Here is a 20950-nt window from a genome sequence, read left to right as displayed (position 1 = left end):
CACACACACACACACACACACACACACACACACACAAGCGCACAGACGGACAGACACACACACACACACACACACACACACACACACACACACACACACACAAGCGCACATACAGACAGACAGACAGACACACACACACACCATACTCACGCTCCCGGCTTTGCGGCAATAGTTCTTTGTCTCACTTGATGTGGGCAACATTTCTTTTTTCTTTTATCGTGTGTGTGTGTGTGTGTGTGTGTGTGTGTGTGTGTGTGTGTGTGTGTGTGTGTGTGTGTGTGTGTGTGTGTGTGTGTGTGTGTGTGTGTGTGTGTGTGTGTGTGTGTGTGTGTGTGTGTGTGTGTGTTTTGCATAATATTACATCAATTCAGGTCACAACAGATTTCTGTGTGTGAAATTCGGACTGCTCTTTCCAGCTCATTTTTTTTTTCTTTTTAATTTTAATGAAAAGGAATTGCGCGCGCGCATGTGTGTGTGTGTGTATGTGCCAGTGTGTGTGTGTGTGTGTGTGTGTGTGTGTGTGTGTGTGTGTGTGTGTGTGTGTGTGTGTGTGTGTCTCAAACTTGACGTCACTGAGAGATATACACAGGGTGTGAGGGAGACAGACATGCAGACTGGAGACAGATACACAGAGAGAGAGTTATGTGCTGACTCATTGTGTGTGTGTGTGCGCCGCGTCTGTACGCTTGTCTGTATATGTCTCTCTTTGAGGAAGGTGGCAGAATGGTTAAGACGCTCAGCTGCCAATACAGAGAGTCCGTGAGGGTGTGGGTTCGAATCCCGCTCTCGCCCTTTCTCCTAAGTTTGACTGGAAAATCAAACTGAGCGTCTAGTCTTTCGGATGAGACGATAAACCGAGGTCCCGTGTGCAGCACGCACTTGGCGCACTGAAAAAGAACCCATGGCAACGAGAGTGTTGTCCTCTGGCGAAATTACGTAAAATGAAATCCACTTTCATAGGTACACAAATATGTAAGCATGCACTCAAGGCCTGACTAAGCGCGTTGGGTTATGCTGCTGGTCAGGCATCTGCTCAACAGATGTGGTGTAGCGTGTATGGATTTGTCCGAACGCAGTGACGCCTCCTTGAGAAAGTGAAACTGAAACTGAAACTGTCTCTCTTTCTGTCTGTCTATTACTCAGAAATTTAGACTGGGAGAGAGAGACAGACAGACAGACAGACATACTCAGACAGGGAGACGGAGAATCGTATCGAACTCGCGCGCGCGCGCATTTACTGAGAACTGGTTATCCCTTCTCGGTAATCAGGTGGGTTTTTTTCCAGTTCACCTTTGGCTGGTCATGAGAGAGGGTATTTGTATCTGTATTTGTATTTCTTTTTATCACAACAGATTTCTCTGTGTGAAATTCGGGCTGCTCTCCCCAGGGAGAGCGCGTCGCTACACTACAGCGCCACCCATTTTTTTGACTCACTTGTGTAAACAAAGTGAGTCTATGTTTTAACCCGGTGTTCGGTTGTCTGTGTGTGTGTGTTTGTGTGTCTGTGTGTCCGTGGTAAACTTTAACATTGCAATTTTCTCTCCAAATACGAGGGTCATTCAATAAATAAGGTGAATTTTTCGGTATAAGGACTTCTAATACAGATAGAAGCTTACTTTTTTTTCTTTTTTGTTTTTTTTTTTGTTTTACTTCTTTTTCACATGGATTTAATTTGTTTTGCAGATTAAAAAAACAAACAAAACGTTCAGAGTTTTGGCGATTAACAAAGATGGCCGACCAAGAAGCATGCTCCAGGATTGAACAGCGGTCAGTTATCAAGTTTTTGGTTGCTGAAGGGTGCAAACCAGTTGAAATTCATAGGAGAATGTCAACTGTGTATGGTGCCACATGTTTCAGCCGAAAAAATGTCTACAAGTGGGCTAAATTGTTTAAAGAAGGACGGAGCAGTGTTGAGGATGAAGACAGGCCTGGAAGGCCTACAGAAGTGAGGTCTCCTGAGGTGATCGAATCAGTCAATGACCTCATTCAGTCTGACAGAAGGGTGACAGTGGATGACATTGCAAGGACTTTGAGCTTATCTGTTGGGGCAGCACACAAAATTGTCCATGATGACCTTGGCTACTCGAAGGTCAGCTGCCGGTGGATGCCAAGGCCTCACACAGCAGCCCGAACGGTGCAGACCATCAACGAGCTGGGCTGGGAACTGCTCCCTCATCCCCCTTACAGCCCAGACCTTGCCCCTTCAGACTTTCACCTGTTTGGTCCCTTGAAAGCGTTCACGAGAGGCACGAAGTTTGAAAGTGACGATGAAGTCAAAAGTGTTGTGAGCGACTGGCTGAGACATCAGTCCAAAGATTTTTACGCTGAGGGAATACGGAAGCTTGTGCACAGATGGGAAAAGTGTGTGACAGTGCTGGGAGACTAAGTTGAAAAATATATAAAAAAAGTAAGCTTCTATCTGTATTAGAAGTCCTTATACCGAAAAATTCACCTTATTTATTGAATGACCCTCGTACTTTGTCAGTTGACACCAAATTAGGCATAAAAATAGGAAAAATTCAGTTCTTTCCAGTCATCTTGTTTAAAACAATATTGCACCTCTGGGATGGGCACAAAAAAATAAAAAATGAAGCCTAATTATATGCAAACTGCATTTACTATTATATCTATATTTTTTGTATTCTCTAAACTTGGCACTTTGATCTGATATTCTGACCCAACAACAAGAGCAGTCATTATTATCATTTTTTGTTCAAACAGGAACTTCTTTTGCTAAGCATGGAAGTTTTATTTATTTTGCAAACGTTTTGGTGCAGATAGTAAAAAAGGGAAATTACCCTGTAATTAATGCTAGGGGACTTAATTCGCTTTAAACTGATCTTTCTCATCTTAAACATTACATTTTGAAATTATACTCAATACATAAAAAGCTAGAATTTTTTTTTAAAGTGTATCACAAGTGAGTCTTGAAGGCCTTGCCTCTCTTGTATTTTTTCCTGCGTGCAGTTTTATTTGTTTTTCCTATCGAAGTGGATTTGAACAACCCTGTGTATGAGATTACAGGCTCTCTCTCTCTCTCACTGCTCAAGCTAGTACAAAAGAAATGTGTATCCATACGTCTCCTGCTTTTGGTAGTGGTGGTGTGTCCATCGAGATCGATGATGACCATCGTTGTCATCCAGCTAGGGGATGGGGGGAGGGTGGTGGTGGGGTGGGGGGGAGGATGCTCATGAATCTATCTGTGAATGCGCAGATGGCTGAATAGTCCAATCTGCGCACGAAATGTTCGCTGACAGTTGGGGCAGACAAAGACAGGTATATCATTGTCAGGGAGCTTGTTTGTCCGTGACTTTCTGGCCTGCCTCTTCTGAACAGCTGCAGCAGTCCTGTTGGCCTCCTGCTTTTACAATGTGGCTGTATCCCAGATTAGATGTGGAGTGTGACCATTTAACAGCAATATGAACAGATATGGTAATGATATCACACAGTCATACTGTCCATATTGTAAAGACTGTGTAGAGAATGAAAACCGTTTTTTTTTTTATATGTTTTTGCCCATTATACTCGGAATTAAGAAACAGATTTTTTGTTAATGGAATCAACTAGTCAGCGATTAGAAAGATTGTTAGATGGAAAGTGCAGAGATCTGTCATTATTAGTTTCCAAGTTTGTATTTCACAGTATGAAACAGAGGCAGAAGTTTGTAGAAAGTAATAGACCTATTTTGAATGCAGTTGTCTAATGAAGAGTATAGTTATGAAATCTGTTTACAACTAAGAAGAAACGTATGCTAAAAGATGATGAATAGACTTACTGTCAATTTAATTTACATGCTAAGTCGCAAAATGTTATGAAGGTTTTATTTATTTATTTATTTATTTATTTATTTATTTATTTATTTATTTATTTATTTATTTAGTGTGTGTGTGTGTGTGTGTGTGTGTGTGTGTGTGTGTGTGTGTGTGTGTGTGTGTGTGTGCGTGCTCATGTGTGAAATTTTCCCCTCCATGTTTATGTGCCCATGGCCAAAAAACATTAGAATATTTCATCTCTCTCTCTCTCTCTCTCTCTGTGTGTGTGTGTGTGTGTGTGTGTGTGTGTGTGTATGTGTATGCATACATTTGTGCTAATAAAATGCTGAGCTCAATAATGAATGAACATCTCAGCCAGACATGCATGTGTGAAAGCTCTTAGATTTGTCTCTGCGCAAGATTCAGCGCTATATAAATATTATTATTATTATTATTATGTGTCAGCTGCAGTGTCATATGAATTACATGTGTGTTCCCATCAATACATCAATGTAAAGTGGTGTGGTACCCTGGTGGTAACGCGTTCGTCCACGGGACTGAACGGCGAGAGAATCTGACCGCATGGGATCGAATCACACACTCGCCAGTATATCCCCCCCCCCCCCCCCAACCCCCCCTCTCATATTACTAGTACAGGCCGCGGACTGATGCGGCGCGCGCGCGTGCTGTGTGCCCGTGTGTGTATAGTTGTCAGTGCGTGCGTGTGTGTGTGTGTGTGTGTGTGTGTGTGTGTGTGTGTGTGTGTGTGCCAACACTATGATGTGTGTGCAGTGTGTGCGTGCCAATGTGTGTGTGTGTGTGTGTGTGTGTGTGTGCGCGCCAACACTATGATGCCGAGTCAGTGTGTGGAGTGTGCCGGTGTGCGCCAATGTGTGTGTGCGTGTGTCAGTGTGTGTGTGTGTGTGCGCGCGCGCGCGCGCGTGCCCAGTGTGTGCGCCAATGTGTGTGTGTGTGTGTGTGTGTGTCATTGTGTGCCGTCAGTGGCCGCTGGTCGCTGAGCCGGTGGCCCTGTCCACTTGATGTTTTGTTTGTCATGCTATCATCACCAGTCTATGAGGAATTCAGGCTCTCAAAGCCTGACCAGCGCATTCGATTTACTTGTAGTCAACAACAGATGAGGTGGAGCTTTATTTGACACCTTGAAACTCAATGATGTTGTGACTTCGAATCCTTCCTTTTCGTTTTTCGAACTACTCCTTTATGGCATGACATTGTGGTTTTATATAAAAGAAACAAATCGTATTGTTTTTCTTCTGAAAACGTGTTTATTATTTCTATTTACTTATCTATTTATTATTTTTTTAAAGTTTACATTCTGTTCCGTCTTTGGCATGTACCAAATTTGGCGGGTAATAATTATTGTCAAGGGCAAATCACTCTTAAAGGCGGTAGGCTAAAATATTTTCGATTTTATGATTGAATCACACAGATATATAAATTTCGTTGTTTTGTTAGTCTGATATATTTATTTCGATGATTTGAAAGTTTATACGGCTGTTAAAAAATAAATCCAAGAAAACTTGGAGGAAAAAATATTTGTTTCGCATTTGATTTCAGATTTTGCATGTATTCATGGTCATTGCGGGAAATGTTGAATGTCCAAGAAGTAGCAGACAACATCCGAACGTTGAATTTTCTCGCATGCCTGTGATCGAACAAAAGGTGAGAAATAAATCTGCATATATCAAGAATTATAAGTTTGGGAAGATGGTATGAATTGAATGCATAGATCGTCGCTCAGTTATCGGAATTAGTAAGATAATAAAACAACCCCTTTTTTCCCCCGCAGGACAGGAAATTGATACACAAGTTGCTGCCCTCTTCCAAACAAGAATAAACTGATGTAATCAAGAAAAGATAATGCAAAGGAACAAGACAAAATGAATCACGCAGTCACGTATGCATCACAAGCGCGTACGTGTACTGACTGAACATTCGCAGCATATAACTTTTCATACAAGCACACACAAGTGAACAACACAATCGTTTGTTGAAAAGACGTTCAAAATGTACACAACCAAACCCACCCACTGTCCCCATTAAAACACACATGCGTCACATTAGAACAGACATACAGTCACCCATTCAAGACACAGTGTTTATAACTGCATGATGCTGTTGTGTAATCAGTTTAATAACTCTGAAGTAAAATGATAAATTATTAAAAATACATGATCAGTGCAATTGATAAGCCTGTGTTCCTGTGCCAGAGAATCATACTTCCATGACAAACATATAATATGTTCTATATACTTTTTGTGGTGCAGGAGACAGTGTGACATCACACAGGATGGACAGAAGTGAACAGATCAGCCTGGACAAAGCGAGCATGGTGTCTGACTCTCATGTTGTCTTCCAGTGCGAGTCGTGTCGCTCCATTCTAGGCGATGCCACAACTTGGATCTCTGCTGAAGAAACATTAGAGGTAGTTCCCTTCTCGGGATGAGAGGGGAGGTGGGGGTGGGGGGCTCTGTGGCAATATTGAACTGCCTTAAATCTAACAAAGGAACATAATTTTACGAAGCAAATAATTAAACACATTTTGTGCTTAATTCTTAATTTTTTTTTGTTAGCATGTTAGTAGAGACAGTGACTCAGTGGTTAGAGCGTAAGACCTTCATTCGAGGGTCTGTGAGCTTCTCTTGATACTTCAAATCCTAACTGCATTTGGTTGAGTAAGGGTGATCCACTTTAGATACCTGAGTATTTTCTAAGGTCAGCATTATATTATGTGCACAGCAGCTACTGCTAACTTTGATTGGCTTCATGTATATTTACTTTCAGAAGACAATTTATGCATATTGCTAACCTTGCTCATGTTAATGTTTGAGGAGTTCAGCAGCCACAAACTAAACAGTGGACTGAGCATGCTTTCAATCATTATGTATGGCTGCCTCAGTGCCTGTATGGTAAGACAAGTGGACATGTACAAGTCCAAAAACCCTGCTTGTTCAAGTTTTTTAAACAACTGAATATAGGACTTGCCACCCATGAATATTTCTATCAAATCTGCTGTATTTTGTGTGTGTGTGTGTGTGTGTGTGTGTGTGTGTGTGTGTGTGTGTGTGTGTGTGTGTGTGTGTGTGTGTGTGTGTGTGTGTGTGTGCGCGCGTGCGTGCGTGCGTGCGTGTGTGTGTGTGTGTGTGTTGTGTATCTCCCATCCTCACCCTTGTCATTCCTCTACATGTACATCATGATCATTATACAAAGAAAAGTAATATGGAGTTTGCCTGACAGGAAGAAAATCTTGAATTGAACAGTTTTGTCAGTTACTGAAATAGGACCACTGTCAAAGTGAAAATAATGATAATAAGGGTAGAACTCTGGCTTCCAGTTGAGTTGCTAGCTCCAGTAACTGGTGTTTGGGTTACAGGCGTTATCAGTGTACAAATTACCTCTGTCAGTGGTCTGACAATAACACACTGATGGATACATAAATGCATGTGCATACACATGTACAGGCATACATACAATGAAACAAATACACATGCACACAAATGGGCATACATATATAATATATGCACTCACTCACTACCACACTCACACACACACATACAGATCTATAAACATCTGCAGATGTAACACCTTCAAATTATCACAAAATGATGGGATCACTCTTGAATTCTCTTTCATATGGCACATTCACCAAATTGTTTCACTGTCAGGTTTAAAAACAACAACAATAACTTAAAACTTTCCTCTTAGCAAATTTTTTTTACTAAGCTGAATCAGGCATTTCAGTGAAATGTGCTTGTATACATTTATGTGTTTTTGTATGTAGACCAAAAGCCAGGTGCTCCTGTGATTTGTGTGTATTGTTATATATATATATATATATATATATATATATATATCCGTGTATATATGTGTGTGTGTGTGTGTGATATACATGTGTGTGTATGCACTTAGGTGAATAGGCTTACATGTGAGTTGAATTTGGTTATTTATGATTTATTGTGTAGATGGAGATTCCTGTTTGCTTAGTTCTGTGCACATTGTTTAAAATCTTACACTACTTTTTGTGGCGTTTAAGTCCCCATTTTGCTGTTAGGGATCTTCTTCTTCCTCAGCTCTGTGAAGTCTTTTTTTTTCTTTTTTTCTTTGTTGTACGCTTACAGTTGATTTCATCAAATTTTTGCGCCTTATAAATATTATCATTATTACTAATATTAGTAGTAGTTCTTTTTTTTTTTTTTTAATGTATTTATCTATTATTTATTTATTTATTTATTTACTTATTTCTTTTTATTTTATTCCCCTGTTTTTGTTATTTTGTTTTATTATTATTTTTATTTTATTTTTTTTCTATTTTATTTATTTATTTATTTATCTATTTGTTTATTTATTTTATTTTATTTTTTTCTCAAGGCCTGACTAAGCGTGCTGGGTTACGCTGCTGGTCAGGCATCTGCTTGGCAGATGTGGTGTAGCGTATATGGATTTGTCCGAACGCAGCGGCACCTCCTTGAGCTACTGATACTGATACTGTGAAGAGTCATTAGGGTGCCGCACATAAGAACTGTTCACCAGAGTCTTCCAGGTCTGTTGGTTGTGTGTCAAAACCCTGGGTCAGAGCCAGTATTGGGGACACTGCATAATATAACTTTGCTCATTTCATCATGATTGTCATTATGACAACCACTGTTGACTTCATGTGGCAGTCGTTTACACTGAGTGCTGTGACGGAGTGTGTGACGGTGGGAGAGACTCTTCACCATTCCACGCACGCTCACGATGCTGGCAGTTCCTTCTTCTCCCTCACCTGCACCAACTGCAAGACTGAGGTATGCACACCCCTTTCTCTCCTTTTCATCACTTCTTTATATGACTGCTGAGTCTATCAAACTTATAATAATAATAATGGATACTTATATAGCACACTATCCAGAAATCTGCTCTAGGTGCTTTACAGAAACGCTTTGTTAACATAAAACATTACATCTATGTTTCATACACACACCAAAATGTGACTACACAAACACACACACACACACACACACACACACTGCATACATACATTTTAACAATACATGTGTGTCTAACAGCTACCCTAACACATACGCACACATAGGCAGGCACAAACTTACATGAACGCATGCACACACAATACACATTCATATACATGCATGTAGTTATGTACACATACATATGTATACACATAAAGTCAAGCACAGCTAACACAAAGGAAGTGGACCTGCCGCAATTGAACTTACTGCTGAGGGAAAAGGTGAGTTTTGAGACGAGATTTAAAAGATGCGAGGGAATCAGAATGAAGGAGGTTATCAGGGAGCTTGTTCCATGTCTTTGGCGATTGAAAAGAAAACGATCTGAAAACTTACAAATGGAGAAAGTCTGTAAATAAAACCGGATTGTGACAAAAGACTGACTTTGATAAGACGTGTCAGTGTTTTAAAGCATAGGTTTGTTCATCTACACAAAGTGAGTCAATCAATCAATCAGTCTGTTGTATGAATCAGATACAGAAATTTGCCTTCAGGCTTGGCATAAAGAAATTAAACACTTATTGTAAGAGATAGTAGGGAAGTGAAGACAAGACTTAGAGTCTTAGTTTTTTTGGTTTTTATTTTTTATAGACTTTCTGCATTCATATTCTTTTATCTACTTTCTGTCACTTTTAACTCTCTCCATACGAACGGCGAAAGAGACAACGTTAACAGTGTTTCATCCCAGTTACCATCATCAAAATATTGCAAGCGGAAGGCTCTTATACTGAAGAGGTGAATGTTGACAAAGAATACCACAGTTCTGACGACAGAAGCTAAAGGCTGGGTCATTCAGACACCCACTGGACATCCGAGGGGTCTGTGTAGAGGAGAAGAGAGGACTGGCCATACTGAGTGAGTAAACTTGTAGAATATTACACAGAAAATAAACAAGATGCTAGAGTGAATAAGTTTAAAAGAAAGTTATGAAAACTTTCTCTTCGCTCACTCTTGTCTCTGGTTGCTTTAGTTCTGAACATTTATTCTGTGACAACAGTAGCAAAGTGCCAGCTTTAGTATCGGTATCAGTAGCTCAAGGAGGTGTCACTGCGTTTGGTCAAATCCATATACGCTACACCACATCTGCCAAGCAGATGCCTGACCAGCAGCGTAACCCAATGCGCTTAGTGAGGCCTTGAGAAAAAGACTAAAACTAAAGCTAAACTAAAATAAAATAAATAAGGAGTTTAAGATCAGAAAATGAAACAAAAAGATCCAGTGGTGCGTCCTTTTATTCAGAATTGAAGTCAATGTTCTATGCTCTGACACAGAGGGCAAAATCAAATTACGATTTCCTTTCAGTGTGTTTTAAAGGCAGAAATAGTCTTGTGAGTTTGCTTTCTTTGTATTTCCTTTACTTTCTTGATTAATGAAAAGACCGGCAACAGCTGTTACTATAAAAGACATGCCTACCATCTAGACTTGCTCCAGAAAACCAGCAAAAATGTCATTGCATTTGGAAAATACAAAAAAGTAAGATGGCTGTTCCAGGGGGGAAAAAGTGTGCACTCCACATCATGTCACTGAGGCAGATGTTCAGCACTGTCATTTCCTTTCTTTTCTTTTAATTAAATGTCAGGTAAAGCATTTTTCATACTTTGACTTACTCCTTCATTTCCTCGGATTTAGGTGGTGGCGTTTCTTGTCAGTGTAAGGGGCATAATCATGTACAGTTCAGCTGTAAAAAAAAAGATCAGAGAAAGGATATTCTATCATTTACATTACCAAGGACACAGAAATAAAAGTTGTCATTTTGTTAGGATGCTAAAACAAAGAACAAAAAATTAACAAATGAACAAAACAACTTGATATGTATATATCTTGAAAAATTAGAATTTAGGTGGAAGTAAACAGTGTATGTGTGTGTATGCATTTCTGTGTATTTGTGTGCTTGTTTGGTTTGCGTCTGATATGTTATTGTCATGCACTTTGAGTTATGTAAAATTGCTTTTAACTACACATACTTACTATTTTAATTATCATCATCATCATTGTTGTTGTTGCTGTTGTCATTATTATTACAATGCCCTCATTTCCATGAGGACTTTCGCCACTGTATTGTCAAACCCCCTAGGCCGAGACAGTGGGAATGTAACCCGGGCAAGACAGTCTCCACTATTTATCAAATTATAGCTCAGACAAGCCCAGAGCTTCGTTTTTGAGGAAGTGTTTGGGTTTGCTCCAATGTACCTTTTATTTACCTGTGTGCTAGCTGAATCGGGAGCATAAGCAGCATTGACTGGAAGTTAGTGTACCTTGTACATTGAGAGAATTACCGTTCTGCTTTGTTTGTTAATCCTTTATGCTCCTAGCCTCATTATTCTTTCATTTATAGCTCAGATAGTCAGAGACAGCAGTTGCCTCCACTGCTGGTCTTCTGGTCGTAGTTGGACGTGACTGACTGAAATACAATACACTTACTATTGCCAGTTAGCTCCCCTAACTTTCCCCACAGACAACCCATTTGTATGGGTAAGAAATAAAATTGCCAAAAAAACAAATGTCAGCATCTATGAACCATAAACGTTCAAACTGATCTGTAACATAATGAGTTAGTTGGGGACATTCCGACAAATATAAAACTTCCTCCCTTCTTATGCTGTCATACAGTGAGATGATGAAAGTATCCATATTTTTTGTTCAAATTTTATACACACTGATGACTTGTAAACAAATCCAGGAAAGCACAAAGAGTTTGAAATAGATTAAATTCAGAACATTATATAGCCACAATAGGGCCCCTTCGTCTAATGCTGTTGTCTGCCTCATGACTGAGACGAAACTGGGTCAGACGCCATTGTTGATACACACTGTTCAAGTGAACAAGTCACCTCGAAAATAACTCTCCTGCTCGCGAGCACAGCAACACACGCTGCATTTATTGGTCTCAGTGGAGAGTGGAAAGGTCAGTTAGGATATTCTTTGCTCGTAACATCATTATGGAAATTAGGTACCACTCCAAAAATTCAAAACTATCTAAGGCCCTGATTGGGGGCCTTCATCAGAAATGGTTGCAAACAGTAGGGCTCCGATCGGGGTCTTTTGTCCTGAGTGAGTTAAACCACTGTTGTGTGTGTGTGTGTGTTGATTAGCTGGGACGCCGCTACCTCACCACCCCTTCCCACCTGGACCACCTGCGTGACCACTTCACCCTGCATGTCGCCATGGTCACCAGTTACCAGCTGGGCAGTGCCAAGGTGTGTTCCTGCATGTGTGTGTGTGTGTGTGTGTGTGTGTGTGTGTGTGTGTGTGTTGTTTCCTTTATGAAATGTATTCCATTTTAATCTGAGCATCATTTACTTGACAATTTTTATTGTTTGATTGGGTTTGGAAATTGCTGCAGTTTTAAAAAAAAAAATTAATGTTATTGATGTTTAAACGCATTGGATATTTTTGTCAGTGGAGAGCTTCTGGCATGTTTTTATGTCATGAGTGCTTTTAACTGGATCATGTTAGGTGTTTTGAGCAGCATTTGTACTGGCAATTAGGCCATAATATAGTGGTTACTTTCAGCAGCACTTGTATCGGAAATTGTGCCATATACTGTGATGTAAGCATTCAGTGCAGCACCTGTATTAGATATTGTGCCTTACTCTATAGGCACTTTGAGCAGCATTTGTACTGGAAATCACACCATTTTCAACCTATGTTTTGTTATTATATACTGGATCATGTTAAGCACTTTGAGCAGCATTTGTACTAAAAATCGCACCATGAAGGCACATTGAGCAGGATTTGTACGGGAAATCACGCCATACACAAATTGAATGATGAATGATATGGATACTTGTATAGTGCCTTTCCTCAGTTGGAAGCCAAGCTCTAAGTGCTTTGAAAATTCAGGGTCATTTGCAGAACAGGCTGCCTAGCTGGGTAGAGCCGACTGACAGCTGCCATTGGGCACTCATCATTCGTTTCCTGTGTCATTCAGATTTCAGGAATGCACACGTACACACATTTAGACAGACATGTATCATTTCACGTGTATAACCGTTTTCTGTATTTACCCCACCATGTAGGCTGCCATAGTCCATTTTCAGGGGTGTGCATGCTGGGTATGTTCTTGTTTCCATAACCCACTGAATGCTGACGTGGATTACAGGATCTTTAACATGTGTGTTTGATCTTCCGCTTGCCTATACACACAAAGGGGTTCAGGCACAGGCAGGTCTGCACATAATTATGTTCACCTGGGAGATTGGAAAAATCTCCACCCATTACCCACCAGGTACTGTTATGGAGATTTGAACCCGGGACCCTCAGATTGAAAGTCCAGCATTTTAACCGCTAGCAATTTATGTTTTATTATTATGTGCTGGATCATGTTAAACACTTTGAGCTGATTTTTTTACCTGAAACTGCAACATATAGGCACATTGGGTGGCATTTGTACTGGAAATTGTGCCATGATATAGGTGCTTAGGGCAGCATTTGTACTGGAAATTGTGCCTTTCTAGAATTTACATATTATTGTATTATATATATTTTGTTTGCTTTTAAATTTATATATATATATATATATATATATATAATAAATTGAAAAGATATTCATCATTCCAATTATTATCATCCTCATTATCATGAAGGTGAAGGCCATGTCGGAGAACAAAGGTCAGGAGCTGCCCCTGCTGGTGAAGGTGGCGGAACGGTGCATGAAGCTGCAGCACCTGGTGCTCTCCCTCAACGAGCGCCTGTGCACGGTTGAGCGCTTCCTGCAGGAGGGGGAGGAGGGGCAGGACCCCGACCCTGTGGACAAGAACGGTGCTTGAGGCTTAGACACAGACTCATCAAGGCTCAAAGATATTTATTACTTGCTGACTTACTTTTCTTACTTACTGCCCGTTCTGGCCTCTTGGCATGGAGTGGCTGCGAGTGGCGACAAAGAACTGGCCAGTCTCTGAATGGTACCCTCCCAGTACCCAGGGTGTGCTTCAAGGTCTTGAGTTCTCCCGGATAAAGGTTTTTGGGCATTGCCTTTGTCTTCCCAATCTGTCGGTCCTCGCAGCAACAACAATGACAGTAGTAATAATTGCGACCAATGTCATAATTGTAATAAAGATTATGAAAGGAACTGAATATGAATTTAGGAATTAAACAAGTAGAAATAGCAGTTAAAGTGATCACTGTCATAATCATTGTGAAGATTATGTAAGGAACATGTTTAAAAAAAAAAAAAAATAAATTGAAGAAACAAAGAAGAGATATGAGAGATATGAGAATACACAGTGCAATGCAGAAGCAGATGCAAGACAACACACATTTCAAGTCAAAATAGAAAACACAGGCAACGATGTACAAACATGACATTGGTGTGCCTGTGTAGGTGAGGAGTGCCCTCTTGAGAGAGCTTGCTTCGGTGTTTCCTGCAGGCTTGTAGCAGTCACATGATACCCTCTCATGCTGTGGACAGTGGGGTTTGATGATGAGGCGATGTGTGTGACATGTTATGTGTGCCATCTGTGTTAGTATGGCCGTCGTCTCCAGAATCCTTCTTCCAGACACACCACCGTTTGCGTCCTACAGGGTTATTGCAATTTACACCAAGCCCCCTCATGCTGTGGACAGAAAGAGTGGGGCTTGACGACAAGGTGATGTGTGCAACAAGTTTTGTGCCATCTGTGTAGGTACGGCTGTCGCCTCCAGAATCCTTGTCTGAGATGTACCATCAATTGCATCTTACAGGATAATGATGGTCACCGCATGTCCATGTCCTCTCATGCTACAGACAAGAATGGGGCATGATGCAAGAGTGATGTGTTGTCTGTGGACAGATGGCCAACATATCATCTATGACTGTGTGAATGGGTACCCGACTTCAGCTGGGGGGATGGTTAAAAGGGAAGAGAGGAAAGGGCCCCGTCTTCCTGTGCTGGTCCTCAGAGACACTGGATGTGAATGCACTGTCCCGATGGCGATGTAAGGCGTGTGTGACCTTTAACCTTTTCTAGCCTAACCTGTGAGCAAAAGGAGAGCCAACTAAAAAGAAAATAGAGAGAGAGAGAGAAGAATCCTTGTTTCCTTTGTCTGACCCGGATATCATCCAGGATGTCAGTGGATGAAATAATGGATTGGGTGTATGATGATAACAGGTCAGTATTTCATGTTTCTGCATCACTCTGTCTCTTGTGTAATGTTGTACAGTAACTGCTGTTTAACTTTAAGGTGATTCAATTTTTAACTCATGTCCTTTCAAACAAATCTGTGTGACATATTTTTGTTTGTTTACACCTTCACATGTGGTGTGGCCAGAGAAATTAATGTTCAACTCTCTCCATACGAACGGCGAAAGAGACGACGTTAACAGCGTTTCATGCCAATTACCATCATCAAAATATTGCAAGTGGAAGGCTCTTATACTGAAGAGGTGAATGTTGACAAAGAATACCACAGTTCTGATGACGGAAGCTAAAGGTTGGGTCATTCAGACACTCACTGGACATCTGAAGGGTCTGTGTAGAGGAGAAGAGAGGACTGGCCGTACTGAGCGAGTTAAACATGTAAAAACTGTGTGTAAATATGCCAGCGCTGTTAGTTTCTGCTGCTTGCTGCCATTATCCAGTGGCAGGTCACCCTTCATGCCATATTTTATCGGATGGCACAGAATGGAAAATCTGAGTAAAAATCTAGGTCTTGTCTTTGTTCCTTTTTCTTTGGTTCTCTCTCTCCCTCTCTCTCTCTTTGATGTTGTTGTTTGTTTGTTTTGGCTTGCTGTTTCTTAGTTATGCGTGCCAATTTAATGTTGTCACTTTTATTGTTTCTCAGTTTATGATTGTTTGTATGAAATTCATTGTGCACTTCATCCTTTATGGAAGGCTAAGACATAACAAAATATATTCTCTCTCTCTATCTCTCTCTCTCTGTAAGCCTCTCTCTAGATATATGTATATCTCTGTCTCTCTCTGTGTCTGCCTCTATCTCTTTCTCTATAGACACACACACACACACACTGCATATTTTTTGTACAACACAGAGAATAATACTGTTATTGGAGTAAGATTGTCAAGTCAGGTAAGAAAATGATGAGTAACTGCCAGTAAAACAAAGCCATTGCACAAAGAAACAAATCAGATTGCCAAGTAAGAAAAGATGACTGAATGGCAGTAAAACATTTGTGAAACTGGTGTCCCTTACCTCCCACCTCTGTGCTGTCAATCAAATCATTTCATACAGCAAAAGATAAGTAATCTGGACAGAAAGATCAAACATGGCGATTGTTAATTTTTAAGTGGTTTCTCTGAAAGCGTGTGTGTGTTCAGTCATGCAATGTGAATGCATGCTGGAATGTGAAGATCAAACATGGCGATTGTTAATTTTTAAGTGGTTTCTCTGAAAGCATATGTGTGTTCAGTCATGCAATATGAATGTTTGCTGGAATGTATAAAATTTTTGCACATACCAGAAACGCTATAGTAAATTAGTGAACACAAATTATACACGACTTGTTAAGGTAATGTGACACTGTGGTTTGCAAACAATGGTTGCACAGTTTTGCTTGCCTACTTGGTTGATTTTTTTTTTTTTTTTTTTGATTTTTTTTTATAGAAACAAATGGGTTGTGACATATGCATGAATGAATAAATAAAATGAAATAAAAAAAGAGTTTCTATGTTGTTTCAGATGCACGAAAGTACTTTGTGCAAAGACAAGTGCCTGTTCTTTTTGTGTTATGTTTGAAGCCAGTAACTAGTATACAGCATACATCTTAACAAGTACATAGCTATTATTACATAAAAGTGTAAGGTAAATTGTTTAAAGTACAGCAGGTATTCACTGTATAACTATTAGAAAACAACTGCTGATTTTACTCACTGAACCGTGTGCCTCAGCACTGCTTTGGCATAAAAAAATTGTTTCATTATAAACAGTTTCTACGATCCAATATTTCCATCAACTACAAGCAAAGGGAACTAACCTCTACAGTATTACCAGTTTGTCCAGAAATGTAAATTTAGAGGCAAAAACACCCATGTCTTCTTCTTCTTCTGCGTTCACTCGTATGCACACGAGTGGGCTTTTACGTGTATGACCGTTTTTACCGTGCCATGTAGGCAGCCATACTCCGTTTTCGGGGGTGTGCATGCTGGGTATGTTCTTGTTTCCATAACCCACTGAACGCTGACATGGATTACAGGATCTTTAACATGCGTATTTGATCTTCTGCTTGCATATACACACGAAGGGGGTTCAGGCACTAGCAGGTCTGCACATATGTTGACCTGGGAGATTGTAAAAATCTCCACCCTTTACCCACCAGGCGCCGTCACCATGATTCGAACCCGGGACCCTCAGATTGACAGTCCAATGCTTTTAACCACTCGGCTATTGCGCCCGTCACACCCCTGTCAATTCTTGTATATTTTCTGTTTTTCTGCATCAGTAATGGCAGGGAAGCCTGCTTAGGCCATTATCTCCCAGGGCTGAATGGGTTAATACAGTATTTACTAATGTAGAAAAGATGCATTTCCTGCCATGACATCACTTAGAAAAAGTCTATGAAAATACCACCACACAGGCGCTGGTAAGTGGAATGTATTTTCATGCATGTTTATGTGACAGTAGTCACAAACTACCAGCTAAAGTCTATAGATATAATATTCCACAGTTTAGCACATTTTCCACTCCACTCTTGATCAAGTAATTTTCAAGTCGTTAAAAATGCAAGAGGGTTAAGTCAGAAAAAAAGTGATGATGCCATTATATACAGCAACAAACAGATAAAATTATTGAAAAGTAAGTAACTTGTGGTGGTGCCATTATATAAAGCAACAAACATATATGTACAGACCAATAATTAAAGGAGAGCAGATATTCTATCACATGTAAATTGTTCATTGCTTATCAATTGCAGGGAAAAATAAAATGTTTGATGCACGTGGCAAAAGGAACTGGGCAACAAGTATGCACTGTAAATTGTTTATTGTTTGGATTTGGTTTTGTATGGCTTCATCAAGGTGTGGAGGGGATAGGTGACTTTCTTCAAATTCTTAAATCAGCAAAACCTGTCAAGCACCTACTTTGAACTCAGACGAATCAGCTCCATACGCCACTGCCTCACACTTGACACAACCAAAACACTAGTTAGTTCATGCATACTCTTTAGATTAGACTGTTGCAACTCTCTTCTCATTGGCTGTTCACAAACACTCCTCAGACCACTACAGCAGGTACAAAACTCCGCCGCCAAACTGATCTACACACTGCACACTCCTTTTAAAAGAGTTGCACTGGTTACCCATAGAGCAAAGAATCAAATACAAAGCTGCTTGTCTCTGCTACCATGTCATATCTGGAACTGCATCCGGATATCTCTCTGACGTCTTTCAAATCTATGTACCCTCCTGTTCTCTTCACTCTGCTGCCGATGATAGAACCTTCCGCGTCCCCAAATATAAAAGAGAACAGCACGGTGGTCAAGCCTTTTCATCATCTGCTGTTCAAATATGGAACTCTTTGCCTCACCATGTCCGTCACAGCCCCTCACTGCCTTCCTTTAAATCTAACCTCAAGACTTTCCTCTTCCAGCAGCATTTCCTCTAGACCCTCTCTCAATCAGGAAAGTAGTTAGTTGACTTCTCCAGTTGGAGATGATAAAGTTATTCTTATTCTTATTATTGTGTAGGTACATTTGTCACACTGTATTGTATGTGTCAAATGTATGTATGTATGTATGGATGGATGCATGCATGCATACATGTATGTATGTATTATTCGTACAAGTTTATATGCGCATGTTTATTGTGCATGATTTTGAGTTGAGAACTGTGTTGCATATGTGTGTGTGGTGTGGATTGTAAAGCGCTTTGTGCAATGAGGAAAGTGCTGATATATGTTCAGTTATTGTTATAATTAGTAAAGAAAGACTAATTCTATGTAGATGGCAAGAATGGGATTTCCATGTTAACAACAGTGATAGATTTAATGTTTATAAAACATTTTGTACCACACCTGATTTCAAACCCTAATTACTGATGAACCTGGATAAACATTTAAGAATGCAATGACGAGATTTATACTTGGCATTTTGGAAATTGTAGAACATAGTTACCTTTATAGAGTACATAATGAATCTGATTTATTATGTCTACTATGTAAGAAACTTTAGAAAGGGAAAGAAGAAATGCACTTTGTTCCATCCTGTCTGGTCATGTAAAACTTAACAGTGGAATACATGCCACTAAAGATTTATAAGTTTCCTAGTCAGTTTAGATTGTCGCTACTTATTGCATCTACACACAAACAAACCATCAGAAATCAGGCTGTCAGAAATTTCTCAATCTATCTGTACAAATTGTTTAAGCTTCAATCCACTCTTACGTCTTTACGTAATTTACCAAGCTTGTGGTACTTCTGATATCACAAGTATAACTTTACTGAGTGTGGTTAAATATGCATGATTTATTTATCTGTTCTGTGTACTACTTAACTGAGTGTATAGTGCTGGACAAAGTGTGATATTTGTCTTTTTTGTGTGTGTGTGTGTTTTTTTTCCGTTTTCTTCTCAAATGTGTTTTTTCTGACCCCCTTTCATAAGGGGCAATGGCCTGTAAAGGAACAAACCATTCATTCTTTCATTCCCAGTGTGTGTGGGTGCAAGAGTGTTGTGTATGGAGGGGGCATGGTGGGGGAGGTAAAGTGTATTATAGTGTAATGTGAACTTGTGATATGTTTATTGTGTTGTTTTCTTTGGCTGTTGTTATTGGTCATTATACATACATACATATATATATATATATATATATGATTTTATTTCCCTAAAACAACAACAACAACAAACCCACAAAATATCAACCTTTGTGATATGTATTTCAAAATGGAGAAATATAATCTGTGCAAGGGACTAAAAAAAAACAACAAAATACGGTGCTAACCATGCAAGCCACCCATGCCACACCACAAGCATCTATCTTAACAACAGGTTATACAGTAATAGATTTGATACACGGCTGGAAGATGTGCCACTCAAGCTGCTGAGAAGAACCAGCCTAAATGCCAAGATCAATGGATTAGTTTAATTATCGAGGAACTAAAAAGAAAAGACCCCTTGGCTGAGGTTATGACCACTGTGAATATTTGTCCGACTGAGGAGTTTTATGACAGAATGTACAGTAAATGTTGACACTGTGACGTAAAACCACAACAATTTCCGTCGAAAATAAGTTCACAATCATTTTTACTTGAAAGTAAAATCAGAGTACTGGTAATTTTCAAAACTCAGCGGAATGTGAATTTTCAGCAAGTGAAATACACGAGTATGAGAAATACACAATGAAACAAGTGTCAGCTGTTCCACAGATAAGAACAGGAAACAGGCACAATTTTAGCCTGCAACAAGATTACATACTGCTGGTATCTCAGGGCAGTGTAATTTTTTTTCAGCCAGAAGTCATTAACACTTCTTTTTCTTCTTCTGCGTTCACTCGTATGCACACGAGTGGGCTTTTACGTGTATGACCGTTTTTACCCCGCCATGTAGGCAGCCATACTCCGTTTTCAGGGGTGTGCATGCTGGGTATGTTCTTGTTTCCATAACCCACTGAACGCTGACATGGATTACAGGATCTTTAACGTGCATATTTGATCTTCTGCTTGCATATACACACGAAGGGGGTTCAGGCACTAGCAGGTCTGCACATATGTTGACCTGGGAGATCGTAAAAATCTCCACCCTTTACCCACCAGGCGCTGTCACCGTGATTCGAACCTGGGACCCTCAGATTGACAGTCCAACGCTTTAACCACTAGGCTATTGCGCCCGTCGTCATTACCACTGAAAGTTCCAAAACAGTATGGTACATCATGAATTTGTGTCCAGCAAGAACTGCTGGAAGACAGACACAAGGATCAATAGATATTAGCAATAACAATCACAAACAGGCATGATGGTCAATAGGTCAAAACAATAAGAATCATGAAAACTGTGACAAGGATCAAAACAATAACAATCAATAACATTGTGATGAGGTACTGTGCATACATTTTCCTTCTTACTTGATTATTATTCAGTTTAACACCCTGTCATAGCTATCAAACACCACCATGGTTACTGGTTAAGCTGTCTTGGGTTTCATTCATTTGAGATTAAGAGCTCCAGTGTATAACTATTAAAATGAAACATTTCAAAAGCACACCCCTCTGGTATATTTAGAGCTCTAGGCACTGCACAAGCAGTTGTTA

The 20950-nt window shown here is 39.9% G+C and overlaps 2 protein-coding genes across 2 annotated transcripts in view; one reads left to right on the top strand and one right to left on the bottom strand.

The window, feature by feature from the left end:
• The first annotated feature begins 1119 nt into the window (after window positions 1–1119).
• Window positions 1120–17630, top strand: LOC143297363 (protein Mis18-alpha-like). The gene is made up of 6 exons (XM_076609670.1): window positions 1120–1269; window positions 5331–5435; window positions 6041–6198; window positions 8435–8557; window positions 11869–11973; window positions 13363–17630. Exons 3-6 carry the CDS (start codon window positions 6064–6066, stop codon window positions 13543–13545), a joined length of 546 nt encoding a protein of 181 aa, XP_076465785.1. The 5' UTR covers window positions 1120–1269; window positions 5331–5435; window positions 6041–6063; the 3' UTR covers window positions 13546–17630.
• A 2299-nt stretch (window positions 17631–19929) lies between these two features.
• LOC143296997 (uncharacterized) overlaps window positions 19930–20950 on the bottom strand; it is a 3033-nt gene continuing 2012 nt past the window's right edge. The window contains exon 2 of the mRNA XM_076609104.1: window positions 19930–20950. This exon is cut by the window's right edge and continues 1106 nt beyond it. The gene's annotated coding sequence lies outside the window, so the exon portion shown is untranslated.

Source organism: Babylonia areolata, chromosome 22, assembly GCF_041734735.1.
Source record: "Babylonia areolata isolate BAREFJ2019XMU chromosome 22, ASM4173473v1, whole genome shotgun sequence".
Classification (NCBI taxonomy): domain Eukaryota; kingdom Metazoa; phylum Mollusca; class Gastropoda; order Neogastropoda; family Buccinidae; genus Babylonia; species Babylonia areolata.
This window is presented reverse-complemented; position numbering and strand designations above follow the sequence as displayed.

Bases quoted from the DNA above. Each gene is read 5' to 3' on its own strand.
- LOC143297363 (XM_076609670.1), top strand. From the start codon at position 6,064: ATGGACAGAAGTGAACAGATCAGCCTGGACAAAGCGAGCATGGTGTCT. The intron at 8,558-11,868 runs GTATGCACACCC...TGTGTTGATTAG, and splicing joins GCACCAACTGCAAGACTGAG to CTGGGACGCCGCTACCTCAC. The intron at 11,974-13,362 runs GTGTGTTCCTGC...ATTATCATGAAG, and splicing joins ACCAGCTGGGCAGTGCCAAG to GTGAAGGCCATGTCGGAGAA.